At 41.6% G+C, this 15219-nt stretch overlaps 1 protein-coding gene across 1 annotated transcript in view; it reads left to right on the forward strand.

Annotated features, from left to right (window-relative positions):
- Nucleotides 1–15219, forward strand: part of LOC306924266 (lysophosphatidylcholine acyltransferase 1) — a gene marked incomplete at its 5' end in the record, with an annotated part of 35172 nt that overhangs the window by 13533 nt on the left and 6420 nt on the right. Inside the window, 6 exons of the mRNA XM_079502714.1 lie at nucleotides 6469–6581; nucleotides 8299–8359; nucleotides 10208–10266; nucleotides 10860–10894; nucleotides 13271–13325; nucleotides 13595–13677. Of these exons, the coding sequence (XP_079358840.1) occupies nucleotides 6469–6581; nucleotides 8299–8359; nucleotides 10208–10266; nucleotides 10860–10894; nucleotides 13271–13325; nucleotides 13595–13677 (406 nt within the window). The remainder of the gene's footprint in view (nucleotides 1–6468; nucleotides 6582–8298; nucleotides 8360–10207; nucleotides 10267–10859; nucleotides 10895–13270; nucleotides 13326–13594; nucleotides 13678–15219) is intronic.

The raw sequence follows: 15219 nt of genomic DNA on the forward strand, positions 1-15219 counted from the left end.
CATAGTTAATCGCAAATTAATCGCATATTTTTATCCGTTCTAAATATACCTTAAATCAGTGGTTGTCAAGATTTGTCATATCAAGGCCCATTATTTATTCTGCATTTGAGCCACGGACCACCATTTGATGACATTTAGCCTTCCAGACCCAAACTAACGAACTGTATTGATGTTGGTACCATTAGGAGAGATAACAGGCCAATGTTGATCAAATTGATTTTGCTACATTCTCAAATTGTGTATAAGTAATGCAGATGTTTAACAATTTTTCAACTGTTGAGAGTGTGCAATTGAACCAAAAGGACCCACTTGGTTTAATTGTACTCGCAAGAGTTAAAGATCTCTAAGGGTTCATTTGGTTACCAAGTCTCCATCATGTAGCTGGGGACCACCTGGTGGTCCCCAGACCACAGGTTCAGAACCACTGCTTTAGTGCTTTTCAAAATACTCTTATCAACATGGGAGAATGTTTTTGTTTGTTGCAAATGCCATGGAAGAGGGCAGAAATTCTCAAAGCATAAACTCCACACACACGCTGCGCGAGACGAGACCCCTCCGCTCCGCCTGCCTCTCTCTCCTGCAAGCCATAGCTGCAAGCACGCACACACACAGGCTGTCAACATTAGCTTTAGCAGGCATTAGCATGGTGCAAAAGTAACTGCTGTGTTTGTCTCCCGAAACTGTTCAGTTCAGCCTGCATGAACAGCGCTCGAGCGCTCGGTTTCTGCCCCCTCAATGTCGTAACTCTTCTATGAGTTGGCTCTGGGTCAAACCACCGCGATGGGAAATGGCTGTGAATGTGCGTGGCAATGGAATTGGCCAATGCGAACTCTATAATGGTAATACTTTGGCACAAACCAACTATTGGCGAAGAACAATATTGATGTAACTAAGAGTTTCGATGAGTTAGCTATATTTTATATACAGAGATTTAGAAGGAATAAGCGAAATCGTGAGGCGACAATTCCTCCTCCTCCTCCGCTGTTTCTCTTCTCCTGAGGAGAGATCACAGTGGGCGGTGGCTTCCAGGCGTGTGTGTGTGTGTGTGTGTGTGTGTGTGTGTGCGTGTGCGTGTGTGTCTGAGCCAATGGCGCGAGGGGAGGCAGTGTTGCCAGGTCCGCGAATTATAAGCGAGTTGGAGTGTGTGTAAGTAGTGTGTTGAAAGGTGTTTTTGGTGGGCTTTTGAAATATGCAGACTTGGCAACACTCAGCAAGAAGTACTCGGCAGTATGGTTGCCAGTGTTGCCAACTGTCGTGACAGAAATAAGCTAAGCAGCCTCCACGTTAGGCTGGAAATATGCAGACTGGAAATATGCAGACTTGGCAACACTCAGCAAGAAGTACTCGTCAGTATGGTTGCCAGTGTTGCCAACTGTCGTGACAGAAATAAGCTAAGCAGCCTCCACGTTAGGCTGGAAATATGCAGGCTGGAAATGCATGCAGACTTGGCTGGAAATATGCAGACTTGGCAACACTCAGCAGAATGATCTACCAGTCGACTACCAGTGTGGATCTACTGTTGCAAGTTTCCCATCCTAATATAGACCTGCCGATTCTTCGAATCAGCTGGTAAAAATGTAATTCTACACCGAAAGAAACCATAGAATTATTGTCACCATATAAATCCTAAGATACTTTTAAGTGCTATTTGTAACATTTCCATCATGTCCAATTTCCTGACATTCACCATTATATTATACAGGACAGGATCCTATGCAGATACAAAGTATGTAACAGTAACAGTATTCCCGTAGTTGTTAACACCTTGAGGGCCCGGACCTATTTAATCCATTAATAAAATGTGCCCATCATTTATAGCGCCCGGACCACTTTTACCGGGGCCCGGGGGACCGGAAGTTGTTGTGAATGTCTGTGTAGCAGGGGAGGCAGTGTTGCCAGGTCCGCGAATTATAAGCGAGTTGGAGTGTGTGTAAGTAGTGTGTTGAAAGGTGTTTTTGGTGGGCTTTTGAAATATGCAGACTTGGCAACACTCAGCAAGAAGTACTCGGCAGTATGGTTGCCAGTGTTGCCAACTGTCGTGACAGAAATAAGCTAAGCAGCCTCCACGTTAGGCTGGAAATATGCAGACTGGAAATATGCAGACTTGGCAACACTCAGCAAGAAGTACTCGTCAGTATGGTTGCCAGTGTTGCCAACTGTCGTGACAGAAATAAGCTAAGCAGCCTCCACGTTAGGCTGGAAATATGCAGGCTGGAAATGCATGCAGACTTGGCTGGAAATATGCAGACTTGGCAACACTTGGCAACACTATAGACCTGCCGATTCTTCGAATCAGCTGGTAAAAATGTAATTCTACACCGAAAGAAACCATAGAATTATTGTCACCATATAAATCCTAAGATACTTTTAAGTGCTATTTGTAACATTTCCATCATGTCCAATTTCCTGACATTCACCATTATATTATACAGGACAGGATCCTATGCAGATACAAAGTATGTAACAGTAACAGTATTCCCGTAGTTGTTAACACCTTGAGGGCCCGGACCTATTTAATCCATTAATAAAATGTGCCCATCATTTATAGCGCCCGGACCACTTTTACCGGGGCCCGGGGGACCGGAAGTTGTTGTGAATGTCTGTGTAGCAGCTAACAATAGCCACACCACTCTAGAGTCGATCGACAACAACGGGAGGTAAGAATAAATCTATCGCGACTAGCGACTGGACCGCGGAGCGGCGTCTAACACAGGATATTTTTTCATAATTAGACGGGATGATTTAGATCGCGAGTTATGAACGTTTTAAGATTTTCGTTTTCGTCCGCTAAACAGGCAGGGAACATTTTCGATGACGTGTCACTGTTGTGCAACACCGAGGATTGGGCAACAATCGCTCCTAGGCTGTGGAGCGATGCGACCGGTTTTGATATCATTAGTCTCCGTCCTATTTATCTCCGTCTCGGGCAACTTGACCGTGAACTTGAACTTGACAGTGATCTCCGTCTGGGGCCCCAGGAAATTACATCTAGCCACAAAAGATCATAGGATCTACTGAATGTGAAGGTAGCCTACTGGGGGGAAGCCACACTGTGTGTCATAGGCTCAATATGTCAGTTTGACACATTCAGTAGATCCTGTGATCTTTTGTGGCCAGATGTAATTTCTTGGGGTCTAGTAGGACTATAGTAAATAATAAAAAAATAAATCGCTATAACGTTTTGTAAAAAAATACATATTTAGCCCCTTGTTCGAATGCCCCCGCCCCCCTGTCAAAAACAGCTAAAATCCCTAAAACGAAAGAAAGCAGCAAATGAAGAAAAATTAACCCTCATCTTTTACTTTCTCTAATAACAACCTAAAACATGAACCTTGGTTGAAAAAAAGGATAGTACCAGGGAACCTTCTCTCTTGGTTTCTTGTTGCTCAGTTTTTTGTCTGTCTTTGTTTGGTTTCTGGTAAGAACAGTGTGTGCTCCCCTATGCCTGTGCCCACACTAATTACTGCACTTGTGCTCTATAGACAAGCTGTGCAGTGTCTTATGGGACTCTTAATCCCTCTCCTGTTCTCTCTTGTTGGATTTTTGACTATGCCCATTGCCCACAATGATTTAATTTCCGACCAGCGCACCCGCCCGCAACAAAATAATTAAGCCATTAAGGTCCTGCATAGTACGGAAACATTATTGTCCAGGCCCAAGTCTGAGAAAAAATATTACAAAATGAACAACCCCAGAATGATGGAGTAAGCGAGTGCAAGAGAGTTGCACAGCATGAGCACACACACACACACACACACACACACACACACACACACACACATAGAGTGTTTGTGTTTATATTTGCTGTTATTTAAAACAATATATATATATATATATATATACAGCTCCATCTCAATGAATTAGAATATTGTCTAAAAGTTCATTTTTCCCCCTAATATAATTCAAAAATTGAAACTTTCATATATTCTCAATTCATTGTGCATAATTAAAGTGAAGTATTTAAAACCTTTTTTTATTTTTATCAAAAAATCCTATCTCAAAATATTAGAATATTTTACGAGACCACTAAAAAATATATTTTTTTTTAACGAGAAATGTCGACCATCTGAAAAGTATATTAATGTATGCATTCAATACTTGGTCTGGGCTACTTTTGAACAAATTATTTCATCAATGGGGCGTGGCATGGAGGTCACTGTTATGGAAGCCCAGATTTGCTTTGATAATAGCCATAAATGCATTTGTATTGTTGAGTCTCATGTCTCACACCTTCCTCTTGACAATACAACCTAGATTCTCTTTGGGATTCAGGTCAGGCCAGTTGGCTGGTCATTTAAGCACAGTAATACCATGGTCAGTACACCAGTTACTAGTAGTTTTGGCACTGTGGGCAGGTGCCAAATCGAGCTGGAAAGGAAAATTAGCATCTCCATGAAGCTGGTCAACATACTGAAGCACAATGTACTCTAAAAATGGCTGTGTTGAAACCATTGTTAAGTTTTCACTGTCAGTGGATCAACACCAGGAGATAACATGGCCTAAATCATCACTGTGTTTTGTCAAGTCCAGAGTCTCAACACAACCATCTATTATGATATTTTACAGCACTGTGTGCCACCGTACATTGACGAGCTTTATGTTGATGCTGATCTTCCTTTTCCAGCAGCACTTGGCACCTGCCCACAGAGCCAAAACTACTAGTAACTGGTGTACTGACCATGATATTACTGTGCTTAACTGACCAGCCAACTGGCCTGACCTGAATCCCACAGAGAATCTAGGTTGTATTGTCAAGAGGAAGGTGTGAGACATAAGACTGAACAATACAAATTAATTTACAGCTGTTATCAAAGCAAACCTGGGCTTCCATAACACCTCAACAGTGCCACAGGCTGATCACCTCTATGCCATGCCCCATTGATGAAATAATTTACATTTGTTAATAATTTGTTCAAAAAGGAGCATGTTTTCACAGCATGTGGACCATACACGCAAATTCTGGTACACCATCTTGCTGTCTGCCAATGAAACGCTGTAAATCAATACTTGGGGCATTAAGGTCAGCTGCTGGCCTCTAATTGCATCATGGCTGACAGAATCCATGTTCTTGTGGGCATTCTGTCCTCATACTAGGTTTGCCTTCTTGATTCCTTCCAAGAGATACTTTTGCTATATTGCATGAATTTGTTTAACCCCACATCTTTTCTTTTTATATTTCTTTAAAATATTCCAATGTGAACTATAATTTGGAGCTGTTTGTTTATTGTCTCCTCCTATATAGCAAAATCCTGATTATAATTTCGATTTATTTTCAAAGGGGGGGTAGTGAATTATGGTGTGTGATGTGAAATGTGAGCTTTAGTCATATTCCATCATATTCAAGTGCTTTTGGAGAGAAATTAGTCACTTTCAGTAGTAGAGCACTGTAGAGGGGAGCTGTTTGTGTCTGACTGTGCCCAGGTGATGATGGTCGTTGCTGCTCATCAAGGAAGGCAATTATGTTTCTGCACTGTCAAAAGTAATGCTACTTATTTTGCAATGTAGTTAAATAAAGCTCGGGGGAAGATAAATTAGATAAAATTAAAAAAACGGTAATTTTTCTGTTTTGTTTAAAATATCGTGAAAAATCGTATCGTGAACCTCATATCGTGATACGAATCGTATCGTGAGTTGAGTGAATCGTTACATGCCTAATTAATTGCATAGCAAAATGATTCAATACAGATAATTTCCATTGCAAAACGATACGATACATACTCAATGTTGCTGTTTTCATTTCGATATACTTCGATTCTTGAAATTAAAATCGATTTTTCGATGCAGTTACTATATCGTTAAACCCCTAGTGCTAGTGTTCCTGGCAGCAGTGTATGCGACTATGAGTGGCCAAAGTCTGTTAAAATCTGTGACCATGGATCTTTTTTTTTTAATTTTAGATTTCCTCTCCCCACCTCCTGCCTAGCCTAGTCAGGCTTCAACTACTTTATTACAGAAGAGCCAAATAACACTTCTGCCAATTTCCAACCTACTGGCTAAAACAAGCAGCATACACAATTATGAATTTCATTGGACACCTATCGCTTGCTGGCATTTTTATTGTCAGCTGCATGCAAAGAATCAGCCTAATCTTTTGCAGGAGAATGTTGGACATTAAGAATGAACTGGTCTAAATGTAACATTTCACGTATAATAGATTCTTTCTTTCACCTTTATTTATTCAGGGAAGTCAATTGAGAACCAGCTCTCTTTTACAATGGCAATGGCTTCTTTACAATAGAACCAGGTTACTGTGCCAGAGGACTCGAGTAAGCCCTCTGATCAGCCAGAGTGACGCATATAATCTCTGTTTACTACCTGCCTATAGCTCTAATGAGAAAGCATATATAGGTGGGTTCCAGTCTACCCCTGGAGTGACTGTTCTCATGGTAGACCCCTGAACACTGTTTGTGCCAATCTGTTTCCTCCTGTGTTTATATTTTCTCTTGTTGTCTTTTCTCTGTCCTCCAGCCCTGATCAAGTACATCAGGCCAGTGTTTGTGTCACGCTCAGACCAGGATTCCAGGAAGAAAACCGTGGAGGAGATCAAACGGAGAGCACACTCTGGAGGCGAATGGCCTCAGGTAGGTGGGGGTAGATGAAGTAATCACACACACACATGCACGCATGCACACACACACACACACACACACACACACACACACACACACACACACACACACACACACACACACACACACACGCATGCACACGCGCACACACACACACACACACACACACACACACACACACACACACACACACACATACCTGTACTGTACCATATGTACAGTACAGTACAGTACAGTACAGTACAGTACAGTACAGTACAGTACAGTACAGTACAGTACAGTACAGTACAGTACAGTACAGTACAGTACAGTACAGTACAGTACTAGTGTAGATGCACAGAATAACCTGGGAGGGGATTCAGGCAGATCGAAAGAAAACATTGAGTTTGAGCTCTTGACAAATATTTAAATAAATAATAAGTAGTGAATGCACCTTTGGCCTGAAGTACCCATAAGCTTTAAATTGAGCTTCATCCAGATAGAGCTCCTGGACAGGGTTTGCGGTAGTCGGGTGTGGGTGCGTGCCATCCTCCACCTTACTTACTTAGGCTTATCGCCCAACCTTGGGCATAGGCCACGAACAAGAGCTCTCCAGGCATCCCGGTCCTGGGCCATTCTCTCCAGCTGTCCCCATGTATGGCCAGATCTCTTCACATCTACATCTAGGTCACGCCACCAGGTGTTTCTTGGTCTGCCCTCTTTTCCTTCTCCCTTGTGGGTTCCAGAACAGGGCGTATCTTGTGATACTAGAGGCAGGCTTCCGAAGGGTGTGGCCAATCCATCGCCAGCGTCTTTGTATAGTATTTCTTCTTCCACAGGGTGTTGGCCTGATTGCTGCCACAGTTCCAGGTTGCTGATTGTGTTAGGCCAGTGGATTCGGAGGATTCTTCTCAGGCAGGTGTTTATGAAAGTCTGGATTTTCTTCATGGTGTTAACAGTTGTTCTCCAAGTTTCTGCTCCATACAGCAGAACAGGCTTTACCATGGAGTTAAAGATCCTGATCTTTGTTTTTTTTGGGAAGATTTGAGGATCCCCAGACATTCTTCAGCTGGTGGAAAGCTGCTCTTGCCTTTCCCATCCTAACTTTCACGTAAGCGTCTGTCCCGCCCAGTTTGTCCACGATACTGCCTAGATAGGTAAAGCTCTCCACCTCCTCTAGTGCTTCGCCCTCTAATGTGATGGGAGTAACGTTGTCGGTGTTTCTTTTAAGGACCTTGCTCTTTCCTCTGTGGATGGTGAGGCCAAGGCGTGATGAGATGGCTGAGACTATGTTTGTCTTCTCCTGCATTTGATGTTGGGTGTGTGATAGAAGAGCAAGGTCATCAGCAAAGTCAAGATCGTCTAACTTTGTCCATGGTGTCCACTGTATGCCATTTATTTTCTGTGCTGTGGATGTCTTCATGACCCAATCGATGGCCAACAGGAACAGAAAAGGTGACAAAAGGCAGCCCTGCTTCACTCCTGTCCTCACCTGGAAGGCATTTGTGAGCTGCTGTCCATGTATCACTCTGCAGGTCATCCCATCATAAGAGTTCCTGATAATGTTGGTTATCTTTTCAGGAACCCCATAGTGCCTCAGTAGTTTCCAGATTGTCTCCTTATCCACACTGTCAAACGCCTTTTCATAGTCAATAAAATTGACATAAAGAGGCAAACGATAGTGTGAACATACCCTAACACGTGATCCATAACGTGATCCATAATGTATAATTTCCCGTCTTTCCTACAGATAATGATATTCCCAGAAGGAACATGCACCAATAGATCCTGCTTAATCACTTTCAAGCCAGGTGGGGATTCTTCTTTTTAATCTTTCTACACACACACACACACACACACACACACACACACACACACACACACACACACACACACACACACACACACACACACACACACGTGTGTGTGTGCGTGCACGTGTGCGTAGCAGCAGGTGTGGCTTGTCAATTTTGAACCTGCTTCGAAAATGAATAGAACTCTTACTGTTCTATTTTGGACAAAGTTCTTTGTCCTTTCTATTAGTAACGCCCGACGCCCAGGACGAAGTTTTATCCAAAAGACGAAGTTTATTGATATGAAAACGGATCGCATCGCTCCACAGCCTGGGAGCGCCTGTTGTGCAATCCTCGATGTTGCGCAACAGTGAGACGTCATCGAAAATGTTCCCCCCCTGTTTAGCCGACGACAAAGAGAATCTCCGTCGGTAAAAGTGCTCCGTTGCTATAAATCGACTGGGCACTATAATTTAATGGATTAAATAACCCCGGGCAATTAAGGTGTTAAAGTGGCCATCCTGAGACTGGGAGGGTGGGGTTCAATACCCAGCCGAATCATACAAAAGACTGTACAAATGACCCATTGTTACCCAATGCCTCCCTTCTTGACATCAAGGGTTGGATTGGGGTAAGTCCCTGTGACACACTTGTGGTAGCATCATGTCCAGAGGGTGTACTTGTACATCACACTGCAGAAACAGCAGATGGGGCCACATGAAGTTTACTTACTTATTTTCTATAATATTGTTTGATACTCACATATGCGATTACATGCTAAATAGGAATAAAATAAAGCAATAGTACAAAGGAAAACCATCATTTTTGACCGGTAACAAAAGGTCTGGGCAGCTTTTTTTTTCTCTACTAGCCACCTTGCCAGGTAAGACAAAAACATAAATATTGGATTCCGCTCTCAACTCATACGCATGGATGCTTCCTTTTTTACTCTCATTGTCAAAGTTTCTATACATTCTATAGACATAAAAGCAGTCACCGAATTGGAAACCAATTGACCATGAAGTACAGCATTCATGCAGGACGACAGTCATTGTATTTTAAGTCAGAGACGGGCTGAGATGACCTGACTTCCTCTGGGTATATTTATAGTTTAATATGCCAAGGGAAGATTACAGTGGGAGAATTCTAGAACTACTGTACTTCCACTTTACTTTTATAGGGACGTCTGTGTTATAACTGAACACTGTCTTATACAGTCAAGGCAATGAAAGAGTGATCTCAATGAGTTCAATGTCTCTGTTACCCAAAAAACTAAGGAAATAATCCTTAATGGTCTTGCTCCTGCCATACTAGAAGTTATTTTTAAATAAAACTTAACTTTTTGTTTTTGTTTTAAGTATACTATATGGCTGTCTCCAGAGGTGACTGGATAATACCAGAAATAATGCTTTTAGTCAATCTGCCTTTTCATTTTGAGCATCACATTGTTGGAACATTTGGTTACACTTTCTACGAAGCTGAGGTCTATAATGCATTATCACCAAAACTAGGGATGCACAATATAATCGGTAGCATAATCGGAATAGGCCATATCGGCCGTAAAAATGCCGTATCGGATTGGTCTCAAAATAATCCAGATTATTTAATCGGTTTTCACCAGAAAAAAAAGAATCATCAATGATTTTAATATAAGTGCCTAGTACAGTACCTCTAGTCTAGAACAAAATGTAAATGATGTAAAATCGTAAGTAAAAATTGCACCTGTGTGAAGTGAGTGGTGCAACTCTGTGTGGGGGTCCCTGGAAATTCCAGACCCACAGGAACGCACCCAGGGTGACGGCCCGGTTCCGGCGAGCCACCCCGCATCCGTGATATATTACTTTAATTGGCATGTTTTTCTTATAGGAGCATTCATCCCAGCAGTGCCAGTGCAACCAGTGGTGTTTCGATATCCAAATAAAATGGTAAGAATTCAATTTAGTGGATTCACTGAAACATGACATGCATATTAGCTGGCCTTGCTTAGGACACAATGAAAATATACAATTCTGCCATGAATTTACTATAGGTACAGTGTGTGTGTGTGTGTGTGTGTGTGTGTGTGTGTGTGTGTGTGTGTGTGTGTGTGTGTGTGTGTGTGTGTGTGTGTGTGTGTGTGTGTGTGTGTGTGTGTGTGTGTGTGTGTGTGCGCGCGCGTCCTTTCATACATAATTTGTGTGTACAAACTGTAGTGTACATGCATGTTTTTTGTTTGTGTGAGTGTTCCTCACCCCAAAATCTTCTGCCAAGTATAGGTCATGGTGGATTTTGTGTACAATTCTGATTATGCATGGCTCTCTACTGGGTCTGGAACCGTTATATTTCTGCCTGGAACTGTCAGAAATGTTTTGCTGAATATCTTAAACAGCACACACTTGGCAAACAGATGCCATATTTGCCTTGGTCTTCTTTCATTATAACCCAGATCTCAGAAAACTAAATTAAAAAATATTTTTATTCCATTCCACATGCAGGCATTTGCTCTCCAGTGATTACTTTTCATTTACTCTGTCTCTAGGACACAATCACATGGACGTGGCAGGGGCCTGGAGCGTGAGTACATCATTTTCCATTAAATAAGCCTTATGCATGTTATGTTTTGTTCAATGTGATGACTGTTTTCTTAAAGTGGTCCCCGGATCAAAATGTCACTGCTGTTAAGTATTGGCAATATATGCCTGTTCAGTCTGTTGAATCTTCCTCAGTACGTTTTGTTTTTGCTTGTTCGGCCAGTTAAATTGTTCTTCGCATCTGCAGTATGTGGTATTAAACCTCTAGTAATAGCACATTAACACTTACTGCGCCATTGCCATTAATGTACGTCAATTAAAGCAAATTAATCAATGCTACCCTCAACGCCATTGCTGTAGATCAATGGCAATAGCGCTTTTATATATTTTATATATTATTTTAGATCTGTTTTGGCTGTCAAGAATGATTAGTTCAATCGTCATATATGCGTTGAGAATTAATCATGCTTTACTGGAAACATGATTGGAACTAGAAAGGTCACAATTTTAAAACATTGCAAAGTGTGGTTGCCACAGTCGCTTACATAGGCCCCTAACACTAACGTTGCTAGCCAATTACAATTTCAAGTCACACCTGTGATCATGTGTAAGGGGGATTTATGCCCCCAAAAATCATGTTTTTACGAGAAATGGTTAAAGTTTTCACATTTGCGGCGCCCCCTATAGATGAAAATGGAATTGCTTTTGGCTTTTGGTTGATTAAACCACCCCGGACATGCGATTCAAATTTGGGATGGATTGGACATTCCGTTCGTGATTTATGGCATTTTTTGTGATATAGGCCCCTCCTATTAACTGCGGACGACGATTACGGCCGAACGATACGCACTACCAAAATTCTGCCGATGGTGTTTTAATCGGATAGGTCCAGAGATCATCTGTGCCGATTTCTGAAGAAGGAGCAGCAAAAAGTGTGTTTTGGATAAAATTCAAAATGGCGGAAAATCTGTCATGTTATTTTGATTTTACGACCTACGGTTCAAGAGTTATAAGCCAAAACGTAAAGTGGGCTGTTATAGCGCCACCATGAGGCCGAACGATAACATTATAAGTTAATTAATTAAGTAATTATTATGAACCTCGCCTCCAAGTTTTGTAACTATAGCCCTTACAGTCTCTGAGGGATAAATACTTGAATGTGATTTTTCGCACTTTCCCATTCATGTCAATGGGGAAATTTAATTCACTAATAAATTAATATCAATTAAACTATACAACATTTCTCTTACAAGCACACCATTCCCGATGAAGCCGGTCAATTTGAGATATGACTCAAGTGCGTGCTGCCAAAACTGTGGGAGGAGTAGCGAATCAAAAAAAAGACTCCAGTGGAATAATAAAGTGTTACAATTGCAATAGTCTGGTTGCCCTGTTAGGGGAACCACACTAATTAGAGCAATCCTGATAAACCATAAATGCTTCAGTATTATTATTATGGCTTATGGTTTTTGACCATGTCTCTGACAAATTGCGTGACATTAGCAAGTCTGTGGATTACTTGCAGGGTAGGAAAATAACATGAGCCTCTAACCAAATTCTGGGACATTTTGAATGTAACTGGTAAGTTGTGGTACACTTCCAGATACTTTGTCCGGTATTACATACAGTAGCGTACAGCCCTACACTCCCTACAGCAGCATCTGAATTAAAACTAAAGTAATGGCTGTGTTGTTGTAGTCTTTCATTGAATAGCAGAACATGTTTATCATTGTATTGTTTATCCTTCTCAGTCAAACCCAAGCACACTACTTTATTTGAAGCAAGTCATGATTTAGATTTTGAGGTGTTTTGTCTCTTGAATAATTCTGTCATTCCTCACGTGCCTCCTCATACTGTAGATGTAAGAGTTGTCATATGAACTCAAAGTACAACGTTAAGATATCGAATGGCCTGGGAAGTGATTAGTTGGGGCTGTGGCAGAAAGGCTGTGGTTATTATCCTCTTCACAGTATCCTCTGACTGAGTTTGACTCGTTTATAGTCTCCAGGGTGCTGTTAGTTGCCTTCCCATTATAGCAGCAAAACTGCATACAGACTGACTGCACACACACACACACACACACACACACACACACACACACACACACACACACACACACACACACACCCACCCACACACACACACACACACACACACACACAGCAACACACTTGTAACTCTTGAACAGTTTTGTTTGCCTTCTCGGATGACTCTTGTCTCTCGTTTCACGTGTCAAGAACACACTGCCTGACTTGCATGAGAACTGCTGACTGTAGTGCTTCATATGAATCATATCCCGCCTTGGGTACAAATTAATACCTTTTACTCATGGGGGGGGGGGTCTATTGCATAAGCTCTGTATACTTTCGTTACTGGTATACTTTTGTTACTTGATTTGCTATCTTGTCTAATTTGCCAGGTTTGAGATCTTGTGGCTGACACTGTGCCAGCCCCACAATGAGTTTGAGATAGAGGTGAGTGCCAGAGTGGGTTTGTGTGTACATGTGTGTGTGAACACACATGGTAAAGCGAATTGTGAATTGGTAAAGCCTAATTCAGAGTTGATGCCCTAATCTTTTTAACCAGTCAAACTGATTGACTGATTTGACCACCGTCCTCAAGGGCTCTATACTAGGCCCCCTCCTTTATTTCCCTTCTATACAAAATATCTTTGCTAACTGTTAGATGCCTGAATTTTGTTATAATGACATTGTTCTCCTGTTCACCTGTTGCATTTCTGAAGTTCCTTCCCATCTACACGCCCTCTGAGGAAGAGAAAATTAATCCTGCTCTCTTTGCCAACAATGTCAGGCGCATCATGGCCAAGTAAGTAGTACCTTAAAGTGACACTAACTTTACATTAAATTGTTAGCAAATTATGTCTAACAGGGCTGTTACAGAAGTCTTCTATACAATGTTCTTTAATTACTTTAATGACATATTTTATCCAAAACTCACACAAATCATCATTCAGATTTTTCATATTTCATTCCCATTGTTCATGATTGCTTTCCAATGTTTGCGGGAGGGGCCCAACAATTGCAAACATCATGAATACAGTGTTCGATCGACACATTTTTATCACATATTGAGCCAAACACTGACGCTCAGGCGTCAGTGTTTGTTGCATAAATGTGATTCAATGAGCATCAAACTATATTTTGATACGCTATACTGTTTTCCTGTAATTGCCATCAAAATACACTATCATGAACGCAACATCCAATCAACCGCAAATATTGGTCTCTATAGACTACACCCCCTATCTGCCCATAGGGGGTGGCAGAAATACCAAAACTTCAACTATGTCGTAGAAACGCCCCCTGTACTTGAGCTCATGCTATACTAACAATTATAACTTAAGAGCTACTAGTTGCAATAAAAAGAATTGCAGTTTCTCAAGTCATCTCGGTTTTGCAGGTGAAACAATAGAGCACCGAAGTCTGACGTCACTTTCAGTAGAGGGCACCAACACACAGGTTCATGTATTTTTTTATTTGCATCACAATCTCCATAGGGGGATTTTAGGTCGCTTCATATAAGAACTGTGTTTGAAAAATAAACCGACCACCTCTGCGTTTCTGTCAGGGGAGTGGCTGTGCGTCGTTAATGATGTCCATTCATATTTGATACAGCCAGTTTCTAGAGAAAATGGAATTAATGTGACCGCAAAAGCCTTGAAACTACATATGAATGCAATGTCGCTGAGCATATACGTCACGCCCAGCTGTCAACATATTGCGTTCCTGAGATACCTCGTTGACGTAAGCTCAGCTGGTGGTGACTCGACTCGTACTAACCACGATACATTATATATCAATAAAATAAAAATAAAAATAAACATAATTAACGTTCAGTTTCTGTTGTGCGACGGGCTGCGGGCAGAAGCAGCCTACCCGGAAATGTAGTCTCTGGGTTGTTTGGCTCGTTTCTAACGCTTATTTTGTTACTCTTTGGGTATATTTGTACATTTCCACCTTCAGTCGATGCTTCATATCCATATGAGTGAAAAGGCCGGGGTGATCGGTTTATTTTTCAAACACAGTTCTTATATGAGGCGATCTAAAATCCCCCTATGGAGAGTACAATGCTTATAAAAAGATACATGAACCATGGCGCTCACTGCCCTCTACTGGTAGTAGAGGGCAGTGACGTCAGGACTTCGGTGCTCTATTACTGAAATACTTACATTTGATTGTGTACCATTTGTCCAGTTATTATGGGAAAGTGCCATGACTAGCCATTGCGTCAAATTATGTTATAACTGAAATAACTTCTAATGTTTGGTCAATGAAACTCCAACTCCACCATTATTTTATCCCTTTCCCAACAGAAATGAAAACGCTTGGCAGCATCAAATGATCTATA

The sequence above is a fragment of the Electrona antarctica genome (assembly GCF_951216825.1).
Source record: "Electrona antarctica genome assembly, chromosome: 6".
Lineage (NCBI taxonomy): Eukaryota > Metazoa > Chordata > Actinopteri > Myctophiformes > Myctophidae > Electrona > Electrona antarctica.